The 16,904-nt window shown below is 53.2% G+C and overlaps 1 protein-coding gene across 5 annotated transcripts in view; it reads right to left on the reverse strand.

Annotated features, from left to right (window-relative positions):
- The window catches only part of LOC132082662 (NADPH--cytochrome P450 reductase), a 30,113-nt gene that overhangs the window by 1,076 nt on the left and 12,133 nt on the right, over window positions 1-16,904 (reverse strand). For all 5 annotated transcript variants that reach the window (XM_059487029.1, XM_059487031.1, XM_059487032.1 and 2 more), the window contains 14 exons: window positions 15,847-16,036; window positions 9,904-9,952; window positions 8,968-9,096; window positions 8,414-8,563; window positions 7,453-7,577; window positions 6,522-6,611; window positions 5,957-6,055; window positions 5,215-5,331; window positions 4,438-4,556; window positions 3,215-3,396; window positions 2,400-2,549; window positions 1,308-1,635; window positions 330-475; window positions 72-157 (listed from right to left, as the gene is read on the reverse strand). In XM_059487029.1, coding sequence (XP_059343012.1) covers window positions 72-157; window positions 330-475; window positions 1,308-1,635; window positions 2,400-2,549; window positions 3,215-3,396; window positions 4,438-4,556; window positions 5,215-5,331; window positions 5,957-6,055; window positions 6,522-6,611; window positions 7,453-7,577; window positions 8,414-8,563; window positions 8,968-9,096; window positions 9,904-9,952; window positions 15,847-16,022 — 1,946 coding nt within the window. In that variant the 5' untranslated portion in view covers window positions 16,023-16,036. The remainder of the gene's footprint in view (window positions 1-71; window positions 158-329; window positions 476-1,307; window positions 1,636-2,399; window positions 2,550-3,214; window positions 3,397-4,437; window positions 4,557-5,214; window positions 5,332-5,956; window positions 6,056-6,521; window positions 6,612-7,452; window positions 7,578-8,413; window positions 8,564-8,967; window positions 9,097-9,903; window positions 9,953-15,846; window positions 16,037-16,904) is intronic.

Raw genomic sequence — 16,904 nt, forward strand, 5'->3', positions numbered from 1 at the left:
CCTGGGGAAACTGAGTCACGCTCCTTTTCCTGAGAATTGCCCCCAAATTCCCATCCTGTGCCCAGACCTACCCGCACACGTAGATGTGAGCCATCCCCTCATTAACCAGCTTCCAGACATTCTCCTTGTTCTTCTTCAGTAAGTGCTGGACATAAACCTGGCAGGAAACAAGGTGGGAGTGAGGGGAGAGGAGCAGAGCCCCCACACCACAGACCTTGGAGGGGGAGGCTCAGGAAGGCAAGGCTGTGCTCACAGCTCTGGGAGACAGGAGGGTGCTGGGCGCTCCTGCCTGCCATGGAGCATGGTGGGCAGCAGGAACAGTGTGGTACCTTCTCAGCCTGGTCCCTGGAGAAGGCCACGTTGAGCTGGGTGAGCACTCCCTCCTTCTGGAAGCGGGCCAGCTCCTCCCGGTACAGGTAGTCCTCGCGCTCGTGGCGGCAGCCATAGTAAAGCACTGTCTCACCCACCTCCTTGCCTGCAGGGTGGGTCACACAGCCTCATCAGCTGGGCCTTCCAGCCTCCTTCTGAACTTCCCCTTGTCCTGACAGCCCCAGCAGCCCCCAGCCCTGTGCTCTCCCCCACCCTGGGCTCACAGATGGGTTTTGGTTACAAGGGGAAGCTCAGGACTGATTCCACAGGCTTTAGAATCCAGTCTGAGTGACCTGACTGTGGTTACTTGGAGGTGTGGTGCTGGCATGTGGTATTCACATGCCCTCTGAACAGAGAGAAGCTGTGAGACAAGCAGAGAAGAAGGAAAACACAGTTGTTATCTCGCTTGCTGTGCCTGTGTTGGGCTAAAGTAGAATGCAATATGGGGATTGTTTACCCAAAGTGATGGTGTTTTGTTCCCTTGGCCTATCAGGGCCAATTGTGTGTGTGTTGGACTGTCATGGGACAGTCACGAGAGAATGAGAGATGAGTGCAGTTCTGTGCAGTTGTGAGCAAGAGTGCACAGCAGATTCAATTTAGATGAAATTATATAGTATAGTATAATAAAGTAATTAATTAGCCTTCTGATGATGGAGTCAGATGCATCATTCTCTCTCCCCTTTGTTGGAGTCACCTTTGATTTACAATAGTGGCAGAGCTTAGAGAAGTGCCCCAGGTCTGTCCACCCCCAAACATCCTCTGTGGCCAAGAGCAGGACAGACACCCTTGTGTGGACAAAACCACCCAGCCCTGTTCACCCTGCCCCAGCACTCTGCTTTTGGCTGGACCAACCCGCAGCAGGACCAGCAAAGCTGCACCCTGGAGGCACCAAACTGCCCTTAGGGAGCCCTGCAGCAGCTCCAGCCCTGGGCACTCACCCTGCTGCTTGAGCCAGGCCCTCTCTTGGATGAAGCCCATGAAGGGGGCGATGCCGGTGCCCGGCCCGATCATGATCACGGGCGTGCTGGGCTTGAAGGGCAGCCGGAACTGCGACTTGCGCACGTACATGGGCACCAGGGAGCTGCTCCCCTGCTGCACAGGCACCTGGGAGCTGCTCTCCTGCTGGCCAGGCACCTGGGAGCTGCTCCCAGGCTGGCCAGGCACCTTGCTCCTGAGCCAGCTGGTGGCCACCCCTTTGTTCAGGCGGCCCGTCTTGGTCTCGTACTCCACCGTCACGGCACAGATGTGGATGGAGTTGGGATGGACCTGTGTAAGGGGATAGAATATAAGAAAATAGTGTAGAAAGTAGGCTTACCCCTAAGGAGTTGCAGCTGGGCCAATTATCAAAGATTAGGAGCAGGCCTGACTTGAACAGGCCACAGCTGTAAGCAATGAGAAGAAGATGCTATGAAAGAGTGGGGTGGCTGGTTGGGAAGGGAGGTGGAGTCAGTTGGTTACTTTGTGAAGAGTCAGTGTTCTGAGGAGCTGCCTATGAGGAACACCAAGAAAGTATAGAACTTTTGTGATAAGGAGACAACAGCATGTTCCCTGCAATACAGACTTGAAGGGAAGAGATGCTGGAACTAGGCAGAGAAGGAGCCCAGCAACCCCACACTGTGTTCAGGAATGTGGGAGAAATTTAACCTCATGTTAACACTGGAACAGTTACTCCTCCCTGCATGCTCCTCATGGGGCTTCTGTCTTGTCCTCAACTCATTGCGGGACCACTGAGCTTTCCTGGAGGTTGCCAAGAGAGACTTTTGACCAGCCCCTAAAATGCCACCTTGCCAGGCAAATGGGCAAAGAGGAGCAGGACTCCAGAGAGTCTGGTGGTATCAGGGCACAGCTGGCTGCAGCATGGAACTCTGCACAAACCCTGTGAGAAGCTGGGATAACTAAATCAGAGATCACTAAACCTGCCCCTCTCAAATGGCACCAGGAGAAGCTTCCTGTGTCCAGCTCCCAGCTGAGGGGAGCTGCAGCTGGAGAGGTCCCCCCATGGGCCCATTCCCTGCAGGAAGCACACCCACCTTGGAGGAGGAGGCGATGGAGTAGTAGCGGGCCTGCAGGCGGGGCAGGAGCTCGCACAGGTGGTCGATGGGGGGGCGCAGGGAGGGCATGTCCTGCAGGATGGCCAGGATGTTCCTGCGGGCCTCCACCACCCAGCTGAGGTACAGCGCCTGCAGGCAAGGAGAGCACAGGCATCACAACCTGCCCACAGGGCTGGCAAACACCCCCCTTGAGCCTGAAGGGCCTTTGCATAATATCCACAGATGTTTAATTCAGCTGCACGGTGAGATGTTCAGGTGTGGAGGGAGAGAATGTAAGACAATAGTGCAGAAGGCAATCTCACCCCTTAGGAGTTGCAGTTGCACTAATCACCAAAGATTAGGAACAGGCCTGCCCTTAACAGGCCACAGCTGTGTCCAATAAGAAGACAAGTGCTACAAAAGAGTGGGTTAGCTGGGTGAGAAGGGAGCTGGAGTTTGTTGGCTGTACTGTGAAGGAGTCAATGCTGTGAGGAGTTGTCCATGAGAAATCACCAAGGTGTGGGAGCTTTGCAATAAGATGACAACATTCAGGTCTCCAGCACACACACCTGCAGAGCCCAGCTTTCTCTCCCAGGGGCCTGGGGGCTGACCCTGGTCTGGGGGCAATACAAAGATAAGGGCCCAGCAGGGAAATGGGAGGGAATGGCTCAAGAACATAGGGACAGACACAGGAACAGGGGAAGCAGTCAATGGGGTGTAACTTAGGAAATTCCCCCCAGGGCCTCCCCACCCCGTGGGCTCTCTGGGTGCCTTTTGGGGACCCCCAGGGCAGGTGGGCAGGGCAGTGCTCCCACCTTGCCCTCAGCAGCAGATGAGGCCATTTTGCGCAGGCGCTCCTGCTCGCCGCTGTCCGAGGCGTACTGGGCCAGCTCGTAGAGCACGTTGGTGCGGGGAGGGTTGGTGATGTCCAGGTAGTAGGTCAGGGCTGTCCTGTATGATGTGGGGCAGGGGAAGGGATGCTTCTTGTTGGATTCCTCTGGAGAAGTGGGAGAGAAAGAAAAATTAAAGATCATCCACCTTGTGCTGTTGCGTTAAGAGGTTTTGTGCCGGCTGTGAGGGCTGGAGACAGAGCACAGTGGGTTTCAGGGAGGAAAGAGCAGCCTGTGGGTCAGAGCCCCAGCTCACACTGAATCACCTCCCTCCCCAGGCAGCTCCATCTCCCAGTAGCCCATTTTGTGTTTCATAGATGCTTCCTGACAGTTCTGAAGCAAAAAATACAACAGACACACCCTGTGCTCCCCAAGGGGCTCCCTGCCCTGAGATCTCCACGCACAGTCCAGCAAACCCCCAGGCTAAGCAGGGGCTGCCCTCCACGGCTAATTTGGCCTCAGGCACTTACACCTCCATCAGATCTGGCCTCAAAAGTGTCCTCAGGCTCTGTCAGCTGTGCTCCAAGGCCAGCGCCATTCTCTTCAGCCTTGAGAGCTCCATAAGGGACACAAATGACAGCACGGGACACTGCACGGGGGCCACAGGCTCCAGCAATGCCTGAAATTCACTTTGTCTCTAGAAACCAGGAGCTCTCTCAGGCTTCTGGGCCAGCACATCTGATGCCTCAGGTCTGGCTGTGCTGCTCCAGGACTGTGGTGGGCAGCAGCTGCCATCTCCCTCCTGCCAGAGGCTGGTTCTGCTGGGAATGCTCCCCAGGAACAGCTCCTTGGATCAGCACAAGTGCTCCCTGCTGGCAGCTCAGTCCCCAAGCCTGTGCCTCCTCCCATGTCTGAATAAGAACATCTCACACACTCAGGGCCCTGAGGAGCTCCAGGGCTGCTGAAGGATGCTCTGGTGGGCTGATGCTCCATAATTAGGAATGTGTTGTTACATAATTTGTTGTTGAATGGGCTCACCAAGCACATTTCACAAGTGACCCACTTCAGCTGATCTCAGCAAGCAGGCTCTGAGCCCCTGCTAAAACAGCACAATGCTGAGAGGGGCTGTGGGACATCTGGAGGTGCCTCACAGGATCTGAGGGTGAAGGACAGAGGCCACAGCTGGAGAACTGGAGATCCCTACTCACCATCCAAGTTGTTCAGGGACATGACAGTGTCCAGGTCCGTGCCCAGGATCTCACCAATCTGGTTCACCAGGGAGGAGTCGTTGGCTGGGTACACAGCCACGTGGTCCCCAGACTCATACCTGGCACAGAGCAGGAGGAAGGAGAGCACATGGAACACCTGCACCCCTTCTTGAGCACCCCCAGCAGCTCAGCCAGAACACAAGGGGGCTGAGGCAAGGGGCAGCAGGACAACCCTGAGGTCTGATGCACAGGACCTGCAGCACCAGCATCCACAGAGCCAGCAGTTGCATTGTGGGATAATGGTTTCCCAGGGTTTTTATTAACAGCAGTTTTGCCAGAATTCCAGCAAGGACAGGTCAGTTTCCCAACAGAACAGAGCAGAGCTCCTCAAAACCTCTGCAGTTGTTATGTTAAGCCACCTGGATTCGTGACTTCCTAACAATTTAAGGGATTTAGGCCAGTGAGAGGGTTTTAAGAACAGGGCTTTATTCCCCCTATGCTCATACATCTAAACCAGGCACATACAGGCAAGAGCAATCCCCGGCTCAGCTGCCCTCTCATTTATTGACTTCTAGAGAATTCCTGCAACTGGGACTGCTCAGGTAGGACAGGGATGTGAGATGGGATGGACCCAAAGCAGTGCAACAGCTGGTACAGAAGCCCAAAAGGACAGTGTTAAGGAGCAAGGTCTCCTTCTAAGTGCTGGATGAGGCTGGTGCCACATCCTTGCTCTTTGCTCCTGACAAGAGAGAGGAGCAGTCTCCCCCAGGGCAGTACCTGATTTTGGAATTGGAGATATCCAGCTCCAGGTGCATCAAGTGTCGCTCTCCACCCTCATTCAGCTTGCGGTTCTCTGTGACCTGAGCCAGGAAGGGGTTCTTGGCATCAAAGGGGCTGCAAGGAAACACAAAGGTGCTCTGGGATTCCCTCCTGCAGGCTCATGGAGCTCCTTCTATCCAGGCATGCTCCTCTGACTCCAGAGCAGGCTGCCATGATTTGCATCCTGTTCCAGAGCACACTGCACCCCAGCACGAACCAAATTATGATCTGCTGCTCCCCACACTGGCACAGAAACAGATCATGGCCCTGCTGCTCCCCACACTGGCACAGAAAACAGATCCTTTTCCTTCTCAGCACAGCCCAGCAGTCAACAGCTTCTGTCCCATTAAGGACACATGACAGAACTGGATTGGAGGCACTGTCACATCTCAAAGGAATATTTCAGGCTGGAATGAATGTTTCAAGCTCATCCCCCCACAGCAATACTGCCAGCAGCCATCATGCATTGGCCACTGCAGGCAAGGAAAGGCTCAGGACAGATGCTGTGGATGTACCAGCCAAGCAGCACATGTGACCACAGCCATTCCATCACCGTGAATGATTCATTAACTGGGAAATCTCAGAGTCCCAGTGGAGCTCTGAGCCCATTTCTCTTGGGCAGAGACCTGCTGCGCTGCAGGTGCTGTTAGAAACATCAGGGAGCCACCAGCCAAGCCCTGCCCAGGGGTTTGGCACTCACGGCTTCTGGTTCTCGTAGCTCTTGAGCCTGCCCATCTCCCCCGTGTAGACTTTGTTCATGTTCACATCTGTGTGCACCACCAGCTCGTACTGACGGATGCTGGGAGAGAAAAAAGGAGAGAAAAGAGAAAAAAGTCAAATTGGAACCCACAAGGTACAGCTGGAAGCATCATCTCCTTTGCTGGATTTGCTGCAGCTCAAAAACAAATGCAAATTCCATCCCTTTGCCCCTCTTGAGACATGAGAAAACAGGCAGACTCTGCAGAAAGCCCAAAGCAAGGGGAACCCTCAGCCTCCCTGAAGCCTCACAACCAGCACAGCCAGCCCCAAAGGAACCAGAGCCATCATCTCCCCACTCAGAACAGGAACCCAGAGCTGGGCACAGACTCACACCAGCACAGGCTCAGGCCAAACAGCCCCACTCACTGCTACACTTCACTCATGCCCTTGAGTCTGGAAGCGGAGGCAGCACAGAGGAAATGGAACAGCAGCCCAGGGCTGATGGCACAGCCACCAGACAAGGTGACCAGTCTGTGACACCCAGGAGGAGCTGCTCCCAAACCCACCTGGACTCTTCTCCTGTAGCCTCCACCCCGAAGTGCTCACACACTGCTGGCCAGAACTGCTCTCTCCAGGTGATGAAGTCTTCTTCCAGGCTAGGCAGGGCAGAAGAGAGAGTCAGTAATCCAGCCCCATTCCCAGAGAAGCCACCTGAGACCCCTGTGCCCTCCTCCCATCACTGTGGAAAAAGGCATTTCCTTAGACCCAGGCACCCCTGGGACCTCCACATGCCCATGGATCACCAGGAAAGCACCTGCAGGGCACTGAGTGGGAGCTGCTGCTACACCAGACACCCCTCTCTTCCCCAGCCCTGCCAAGGCAGGCTTTGTTATTTAGGCTCAGTCTTTAAAAAGCTCAGCTCCTCATTGTCCATCCCTGGCATGAGGGGACCTTCCTAAAAGGTCATTATTCCTCTGTGGCATTGCTTATTTTTCCAGGCTCAGAGAGCCTTCCACACATGTCACATCCCTCCCAAAAGGCCCTGCAGAGCTTAGAGGTAGAGCCACAGGTTGATGTAATGTCCCAAGGTGCTCAGGTGAACACAGAAAGGTAAAAAAAATAAAAAGAAAATATCATTGTCTGAGCTGGAAAATTGCTGCCTCCCACCATAAAACAGCTCCCAAGGAGATTAACTTGCTTCCTTCACTGGGATGGGTGAGTTTATCCGCAAAGGCAGAGGAGGCAGCAAAGCCTGCTCCAGCTGTGCCATGGGCATTTAGAGCTGAGGTGGGATTTCCCAGACACAGGATCCCTCAGGACACTCCCTGTGCACAGGGAGCTGATTGTGGGAGACACAGCAGACACAAACACATCAACCCCAACAACAAACCCTGTGGAGCTTATTTCTGGCTTGGTAGTGGAACCCATTCCCTGCCAAGGTCCCTTCCAAGGTGCTTTCAGCCAGCTCTGCCCAGCCCCTCAGCCCAAGGCACTCACTTGCCATCATCATCTCCCAGCCCCAGCTCAAAGATGCGCTGCGCTCCAAGCTCCTCCAGCCTCTTGTCCACATACTTCCCCATGGCATTGAAGTGCTCATAAGTTTTGTTCCCCAGCCCAAAGACCTGGAAGGGAACACTCATGAGCATGCAGAAGCAAGAGGTGGACTTTCCCCATCCATTTGACATCCTCTGGCCAGGTATCACCCCACAGAGGATGCAGAACAAAGGCAGTGAGACCTCTCCCAGCTCCCCCATCAATTCTCCAGTAAGAATCTACCAGTGTGTGGTCAGGAGGCACCAGCACCTCCCCTGAGCCTGGATGCTCTTCCAGGAACTCCTGCATATCTCCTTGTGGGACCAGTAAGAACCTGGACTGCCTGGAGAGCCATTGCTGGCCTTTACCTCCCACAAACCATACAGTAAATAAATCCTTGCTCACTGCTTCACACAGAGTAGCTTCACATCTCCACCAGTGGATTTCACTCTCATCTGCAATATTATGCTGCCTAAGGAATTTGGCCAGGGTTTAGGTGAGCTGGCTGTTTCTCAGCCAGTTATTCAGCTCTGCACATGAAGAGAGCTACACACTCCTCCAAGTGATTTAATTTGTGGGAGAAGATCTGGCCCCAGGCTGCCCAATTAGCTTCTGAAGAGCAGCAGCAGCCTGCAGCTCATTTACAAACCTGTATTCAGTGCCTGCAGGGCTGTTTGGGGCTGTTTATACCAGGAAACCCTCATGACTTAGAGAGTGGAGAGCAAACTCTGATATTTGCATTTAAAGCCTCCAGAAGTACATTTGCAGGATTCCACAAAGCCTGGGCAGGAAGACAGCAGGGATCTCATCCCAGACAAGGTGTACAAGGCACAGACATCATGTTGTGCCTTTCCCCACACCACTCTGGAGGGCTTTTGGCCTTCCTGCCCAAATACAACATAAAAACTGGAATGGAGCCACTTACTGCAAACCGGAGACCCGAGAGGTCGGCATCAGCCTCCTGCAGCCAGTCATAGAAATCCTGGGCATTGTCTGTGGGATCCCCCTCTCCATAGGTGGCCATGCAGAACACTGCCAAGGACTTGTCAATCTCAGAGAGGCGACTCAGGTCCGACTGCAAGCAGAGGAAAGAACGAATCTTCAAGGATCCCACACTGTGGCTGTTGGGCAACTCCTATTCCCACAGCGTAGGTGTGCAAACAGCACCCCGTGTTTGCAGAAGGGGTTGGGAAAGGCCAGACCTACCCAAAATGGTTGGGAAAATAAAGGAAACCACCCTCACTGGACTGCAAGTCAATATTTCTGCTCCACTAGAAAGAAAAGCAATGGGATTTGCCATGCAAGGCTTTAAAGTATCAGGAGAATGCAGAATGGCAAGGATTGAGCCTGTACCTGCATCACTCAGGCTGATCTTTTCTACCCTAAATGACACAACTGCCCCTTGGCCAGAGTCATTGGATTTTTCTAGAGAGCACTGAAAGGTTGTGACTATCCCAAGGCTGTTCAAGGCTCAATTACCAGGTCATACTCCTCTGGGTCTGCTGCCATGCCCCGGAGGCCATAGCGATGGGCATCTTTGGCCAGGCGATTGGCAAACTCCTCAGCTGTGCCCGTCTGGGAGCCATAGAAAACCACAATATTCCGGCCCTGGAGAGAGAGAAAAATCCCTTTTAAGTGATGATTAGTTATTTGGCAAATGCATGGATGAAGCACAAGGAAATGCCTGAGATCAGGAATCCTGGACTGCAACCTAAAGGCAACCAGGACTGTGTGCTTGTGCAGGACTCCAAGAGCTTGGCAGAAAAATCAAGGCTGAGCTGTTAAATGAGAACATGACTCTTGCCACTCTCAGAGGGGAGATTCAGGTCAGACTAAAACCCAAAGCAAAGGATAAACTTTCCAGATTTATTTATTCTCAACTTGGAGGCTGCAGCGTGACTCCTGGAAACAGGGAACACCCTGGATGAGAATGCAGAACTTGCCAAAGGCTCTGGGCAAGTGCCTGAGCACCAGAGCTCCTGCTCTGCTGCAAGCCAGCTACTTTGAAGTAGAATGGAAAATGCATCCAGCCCTTGCTTCCTCTTGTGTCCAAAGTCAAAAGCTGACAGTTCTGTGTACAATTCCCACTGCACAGCCAAGCCAGTTTGGGAACCAACCACACAGATAAACAACTGCCAGCCAATGACTTCAAAGTCTCTGCCATTTCCCTTCTGACTTTGATCTCATATTACATTATTTTTTTCCACCACTGAAATTTCACTTGAATTTCTTCTCTAAGAACAACTCTCAGGCACAGACTGAAAGAGCTATTCCTGGCTGCTCACACAGCCTTCCTCTGGATGCTCTCTGCAGCAGCCATGTGTCTGAATCCAAACCAGCTCCTCCTGCTGACAGTTTCCAGAGGAAAATGGGATGGACATGAGCTCCCCCACCTTCCCAGAACAAGCAGCTTACCGTCTTCTTCATCTTCTCAATGAAGCTGCTGTCTCTCACTGGAGCTGCTCTGAAAGACAGGAGGAACATCTTTTCAGATGAGCACATTCATATTTGAGGTTAGGAGTAACCAAGTGGGAGAAAAGTGGCCTCCAGACCTCAGGAAAGCTGCCCAAAAGAGTGAGAATCTCTACTGGCCACAGTGCTCAGTCACAGGGCTTCTGCACACAACCATGGAGCAGGGACTTGGAGCACAGGGGAGAAGCTGAGTTCCTGCCTGACCCCCATCAGTGAATCCTCCCACGGGAAAAGCACAGGAACACAGCCCTGCTCACCAGGAAACCTTTATCAACTGCTCTGAGGGGTTTCACAGCTCAGCTAAAGGATCTCACAGGAACAGGTCTCCAGATAAGTCTCAGGGGCCAAGCCATGGTTTGAAAGAAGGGGATGGAAAACTCCTTCCTTCCCACACCACCGTGGGCAGGCAGGATCAGTCCTGAGCCATGCTGCCCAGGGCACATCCCCCAAACCTGAAGTCAAACAGGGCTAAAAATCAGCTGTTTGAACCTCCAGATGCCAGCCATGAGCCCCAGAGCTGCAGAGCCCTGTGGAGCAGGCACACACAGCTGCTCAGAGCCACAGAGCTCCCAGCAAGGCCAGCACTGCCAGCCAAGGTCCTGTGGAGCTCATTCTGTGCTGGCTTCTCATTCCCAGCATGGATTTCCTGCACAGAACATTTGCATTATTGTATAGATGTGGTTTTCCCTAGCTTGGAAGTGGGACAAACCCCACTGGAGGTTTGGATTCACACTGCTGTGGCTGCGAGGGAGGGAGCCCAGCAGAGCTTTGCTATCCTTAGTACATCTTTGGATTTTCAGTGTCATGGAGTGAAACCAGCCCAGCCCAGGGGACTCTGGGAGCCTCACAAGCAGAGGTGACCATAACTGCAGTGAGATTAGGTGCTGGGAGCTTTGCAGAGCAGGCCAGGACAGAAGCTCCCCTGCTGTCCTCCCCCAGCTCTGGTAGCAGGGAAGAGGAACGTGGGACCCGTTCCTGTCCCACAATGGAAGAATGCAAGGCCGGGTCTCCTGTGGGAAGAGAGAAGCCTCCAGGCAAAAAACAAATGGTTTTGGCTCCAGCCCATGTGAAGAGCTTGCTAACAGTTTCCTCAGCTCTGTAGCCCAGAGGGAGGGATCCCGAGGATGTGCTGAGGCATTTGTGGAGAGCACACACACGCAGAGCAGCAGGGTGGGGGACACTCATTAAACATCCCTTCCAGCACCCCTTGCTACCCAAAGGGATCAAGGAGCTCCATAACTGGGCCTGACAGCTCTGAGCACCAACATTCCATACAAAAGACAGAGCACACACAAAGGACAAGCAGAGCTGACCCCAAAAAGCTCCCCAAGGCAGCCGTGCTCCCAGGAGAGCTGCTTCACACCCTGCTTGGCTCTCTCAGCAGTTAACAGCCTCCCCACGTTGTCATTTGTCCCCTGTTGGGAACTGGGATATCAAAAATATCTTAAGGGAGCAGCCTCAGCCCTGCTCATGCTGCAGCCAGGGCAGGGGCTCAGGAAAGCTCTCAAGACACAGCTCTCACTTAGTTTTTATCTCCTTGGTGAACTTTTTAACTCCTGCCCTCTGCAAATGAGATCCAATTAAAACAACTGTTGGTTTAACTACTAAACAAAATGCTTTTAAAGGAGGAGAAAAAGAAAAGTTTTTAGATCCTTTCAACAAGCTCCCTTTGGAAGAGAAAAGGGAGCAGCACATGGAGCTCGTCTGTTTTCAAAGGAGGCAATCCTGCACTGAAGTGAGTGCTGGAGAACAGGCTGTGGCTCAGATACAGAGGAAATAATGAGCCTGGCTTTGGAAAAAAGGCTACACAGCTCCCTGAAACTACTTCATCAGGGTGGCCTGAAAATCTGAGCAACGAAAACACACAGGCACCAAAGGCAGAAACTACACACATTTCCACTGCCCTGCCAGGGAAACTTGGAAGAGAAAGTTTGTCCTCAGCAAGGACTGCTCTTACAGCTTAAGACAGCTCAAGGTAGCAGCTACAAGCACTGGAAGAAGCACTGGGTGAGGGAAGGGGATTAACCCCATTGTCAGAGTGAGCCTGTAACTTGTACAGCTCCCCCTGCACTTGGTGAGAGCCCACAGCACAAACGACTCCCAGGGCTCTCTGTCACTTAGGACAGGAGAGGAAGCTTCCAACAGCTCAGCAAGAACACCAAAGCCTGTCTCAGCTGAACAACTCTCTTCAGAAAGCTCCAGTGGCTTTCCTGCTGAAAGCACAGATACATCCAGAAGTGAGGACACAGCCTGGATGCCGCACAGAAACCGAGCACCGACAGCTCAGTCAGCGCATCCAGAAGTGAGGAGCAGCCTGCTTCCAAGCAGAGCCTCTCCCTTTCCTTCTCCTCCTGCTGCAGAGGGAGGAGGCACCCACCCCACCCAGCTCTGGAGCTGGAAGGACCCCAGCAGCCCATCAGGCAGAGTAACTCACCTGGCCAGGGCCGGCTCTTCCCGCGGGGCCGAGTACACACAGCCCATGGCAGGGCAGGGAGGAGGCAGACAAAGAGTCCAGGGCAGCTGTGTCTGCAAAGGGAGCTGTGGGGGGACGGATCTAACTTAGCTCTGGAGCCACAGGCACACAGGCCTTTCCATTCTGCTCCTCCCGGGCGTTAAAGCCGAGCATCAGCCTTTTGTTGAGGAGAAGAGAGCCGGCACAAAAGGTCCCGGCACGGGTCATAGCAGGAGTGGTGCCGTCCTCTCCAATCCTCCTGGTGGGGCTTTGGAAGTTACTGAGAGGATCTGCTCAGTCCTGAGAAACTGCAACATCTGGCAGCAGTGGCAGAAAGGAATTAGGAGTGGAGAATGAAAGCTCCCAGGATGCTCCGCAGCACACGTCCCTCTCCCACCCGCACGGAGCAGGGGACGGGACACAAAACCCTCCCCCAGCCTCGTTCCCTTGGAAACTGTTTATATCACAGCTGCTTTTATATATTCTTTTATTAAAAAAAAAGAGGGAAAAAAAAAGCTTGATGCTGTAGCTGAATGAAACGATTCCAGACACTGCGTGAGCAATGCTTTGGGTAACTATGGCAGTGCCATTACGGAGGCAGCTCAAAGGAGTTTGTTTTCCTCAGGATCCTATTAAATTAAATTAGAGATGGTCTCTCTCACACACACAGGCAGCAGAGAGCTAATCAGGCTGAGGACTTGGAGCAATTCCTGCCACAGGAAGCCCTACAAGTACCAGGGAATGGATTTGTGCATAGCTGCAGAATAGAGATAAGCCAGCTTCTGTCCCAAACAATGTTAAAGAGGGGGGGGAGAAGGGAGAGGGTGACACTCAGCATACCAATGGCTGTCCCACCAGCATCTCCCCAGGATGACTGTCTGCAGAGTGGGGACAGGACAAAGGAAAGGAATCTGTGATTGAGAAACTTGCAGAGGAGGAGCAGCCAAAGAGCAAAAATAAATTCCTGCATTCCCCGGCAATGGCCCTGCGAGGAAGCAGCAGCGCAGTGGCCGTGGCTGCTGGGATCCAGAGCTGCTCTCCCTAACGACATCTGCAGAGCAGGCTGCAGGGAGGGCTGCTCTGCTGGTTTTAATTAAGTCTGAAAGTGGTCAAAACACCAGCAATGCTCACTCAGTGGGATCCCAGCCTGGCCCACACACTCGTGTTACACGTCACAGGTACAGGACACCTCGTCTGCATGTGCTGGGTTCTGTCCCTTCTGTGGGCACTTCAGGCAGGAAAACAGCTCCACTTAAGGGTGAAGATCAGCAGCCTGATCCCTCTCTGAGCTGTGGCTGAACTGGAGATGCATTGCTGGGAAAGGATCATGATTCCCAGGCCACACAGAGAGAACCCAGAACAGGGCATCTCAACCTCACATCTGCTGTTCCACAATTAAGGGCACTAACAAAAGTGGCGTTTTCTTTGCAGACCCTGCTGAGCTGATGTGGTTTCATGAAGGTGTGCTGCTCCCAAAAACCCCAGAAGGACACTGAGGTGCTGGATGCTGTGTTTAGGTCAGCATTGCACTCTTCAGCACTGCAAACACATTGCTAAAGCAGCAGCCACTGAGATGTGTCTGAATTGTTATTCGGCACCTTCTGAGGCTGAAATTGGGGGGCCAAAGTGAAAACAACAGAAACCATCATCCAATGCCATCAGATAAAGCAGTTCAGGCACTTTGGCAGAGCTGCAGAGAATGAGCTGAAGAAATGCAACCCCTCCAAAGGTCAAGGCTCTCCACTGCAGCCAGAGACAGCCCCACTGAGGCCTCTCTGCCTTCATGGCTCTGGGACAGCTCCCCGGCCCCCCATATCCAGCCAGCCACAGGCAGAGGCTGACAGTAGGACCCTGATTTGCTTGTTCATCAGAAAGGAAACTCCACCCCAGACTGAAGGATTACAGGAGGGAAGGAAACCCAAGGCTGACCAAGCTTGTTTTCTCACTCATTTTCCTCCCGGTTCCAGGCATCCCATAAAATCCCACTGCAAAAGCTGCAGGAAGTCACTGTCTCTGTCCTGAAGGATGGATGTGCCACCAGCCACAGCCTTGGCTTTTAGGGTCACACTGCCCTGGGACCAGCTTGATATAATGACCACAGCAGGGCTGCAGCAGGGTACAGGGAAAAAACCACCCCACAGCCTCCTGTCACTCTGCACCTGCCTGGCTGACACTTTTCCAAAGTGCAGCTGTGTCAGATAACTTGCTGAACAACCTCACCTCTGGTTAGCAGCAACATGAGGTGCTGCTGTTCCACATCTCCCACAAGGAGCAGCTGCTCCCTCACTGCTCACCGAGACAGAGAAAGCAGCGCAGACCCCAGAGAGGAAACAAAGTGCCTGTGAGGCAGCTCAGAGCCAGGACCTGCAGCCAGGCTGGGATGGACCCACGTGCTGAGACCCTGCAGCAGAACAAGGTGGTAACACACAAGCAGCAGTCAAAGCTTCCCTGCAAGGTCACCACAGCCTCTGGAAGAGCTGCACATGATGGGCTGCAGGTGGAATCAGTCACAGCCCAGGCTGTGCCACGACAGGATCCAATTTCAGATGGACAGTGCCCTTTCCCCAGCCAGCACAGCCATTCTTACAATCTCCAGAGGCGACCACGTGCACTGACACACACAGCCCTGGCTGGCAGGCACGGCAGGGAAAGCATCCCAGCAATCCAACAGGACACATTCCCAAGGTAAGGCTGGGCTGGCACAGGCAGCTGGGCTGCTGCCAGCCATGTGTGCACCCATCTGCACAAGGCAGCACAGCCAGGGACACTGCTGCCCTTTAAAACCCTCCCAGCCAGAAAAAAATGTACTTTCCAACCTCCAGAAACAAAGCATGAGCTAAAAAAATCCAGCAGAAAACCGATGTTAAGTTTGGAATGTGACTGAGACAAGGAATGAAATGCACCCAGATCTCCACCTGTGTGGCTCATTCCTGGCCCCAAGCCCTTTGCAGAAGGCAGGGTAGAACAAAGCTCTCTCTCTCCAAATCCAGTCTTCCACTCCAGTGGTAACCTGGTATCAAAAGCCAATCATGATTTACAGCAGCTGCCAAGCAGCACATCCCAGGAACTATTTCTTTCCTTCACAGCCAAGGGTAGATAAACAGGAAATCTGTTTAAGAGCAAGCAACCTTTTTCCAGATTAACCTAAATGTGACTTTTATCAGAAAACACCAAGAATGAAATCCTTAAGAGTTCTAAAGTACAGCCAGATGCTTTCCTGCCTTGCTTGGGAAAGGCCAATTCCCAATCTGAGCCACACGGTGGGGTAAGGCAGAACTGCAGCCTGGCCTTTCTGCACTGTGAGCAGAACCCACAGCAGCTGAGGGCACAGAAACGCCCCCTCACCACCTCCCACAACCGGCTGAGCCTCCCACAACCCACCACAAGAGAGAGAAGCTCCACTAAAGCCACACAGGCTGAGAGTTGTTACTTACACTGTCTGCATCTTGGGGAGCTCAGGCACCTCCTCCTTTTTCTTGCGGAAGAAGAACCAGTAGGTGAGAAGCCCAGTGATGAGGGAGATGAGGAACACGTCTGTCATGCTGAAGAGAGAGTCCTGCTGGGCAGGGCTGTCAGCAGCAATGCTTGGGTCCATGCTGGGCTCCCCCATGGCACTCAGAGGCACTGTGAGCAAGGAAAAACAGTGAGCACCAGCGGCCACATGGGACAGCATTAAAGCACACACAGAAAATGAGTTTTGCTTTACACTTTGTCTTAGGAGCACAAGGCTGCCTAGCAATTCTTTGGATAGAGGCCTTGCAGCACAGCTCTGCAAGGTTCTTCTGTGTCCCACCAAGCTTTTTCCTTGCTGTTGTATCCATGCTGATCCATCCCACTCCAGCCAAGGAGCCAAACCAGGCTCCTACTGACACCCCAGCAACACCCAACAGGGACCCATGGCCAGCCTTTACTAAAGCCCTTACTCACCACACAGCCCTGGGGTGTTACTGAGGGATGACCCCACTCCTCAGGCACCCCACACATCTGGGGCTTCCTCCCTCCTTCCCACAAGGCCACAGGATGCCCTGGCCCCATTGCTGTGCTGATAAACCACAGAGCAGGACTGTGGCACCAACCCCCTGAGCATCCCCACAACAGGCTGTTAGAACACAAATGGTGAATATTTCTGATTTACTCCACTGCAGATTGGATTTACTGTCCATCTCTCCTGGGCCTTTGGCCTCCCAGTCCCCTCCATGATCTCCCCCAGTTTAATTTCCATCTCCTTGAGTTGCTCCTTTACACTTACCAAGGCAGAGTTTAAGCAATTTGGGACCTGCCCACAGCCATTCCCAGAGTTTGTGGTAGCACAAGGATCAACACCCAGCCCTCAAATACCCAGGCAGCCCCATGGCCCTTGTCCTTCCCCTGGGGAGCCACCCATCCCTCTGCTGTGCCAAAGCTCTGAACCCCTCTGACCCTAAGCCAATGGCAAGATTATCTTCCCTACATGCAAGGACACACTCTGTCCAAATAAACAGATAATTAACTC

This window comes from Ammospiza nelsoni, chromosome 21, assembly GCF_027579445.1.
Source record: "Ammospiza nelsoni isolate bAmmNel1 chromosome 21, bAmmNel1.pri, whole genome shotgun sequence".
Classification (NCBI taxonomy): domain Eukaryota; kingdom Metazoa; phylum Chordata; class Aves; order Passeriformes; family Passerellidae; genus Ammospiza; species Ammospiza nelsoni.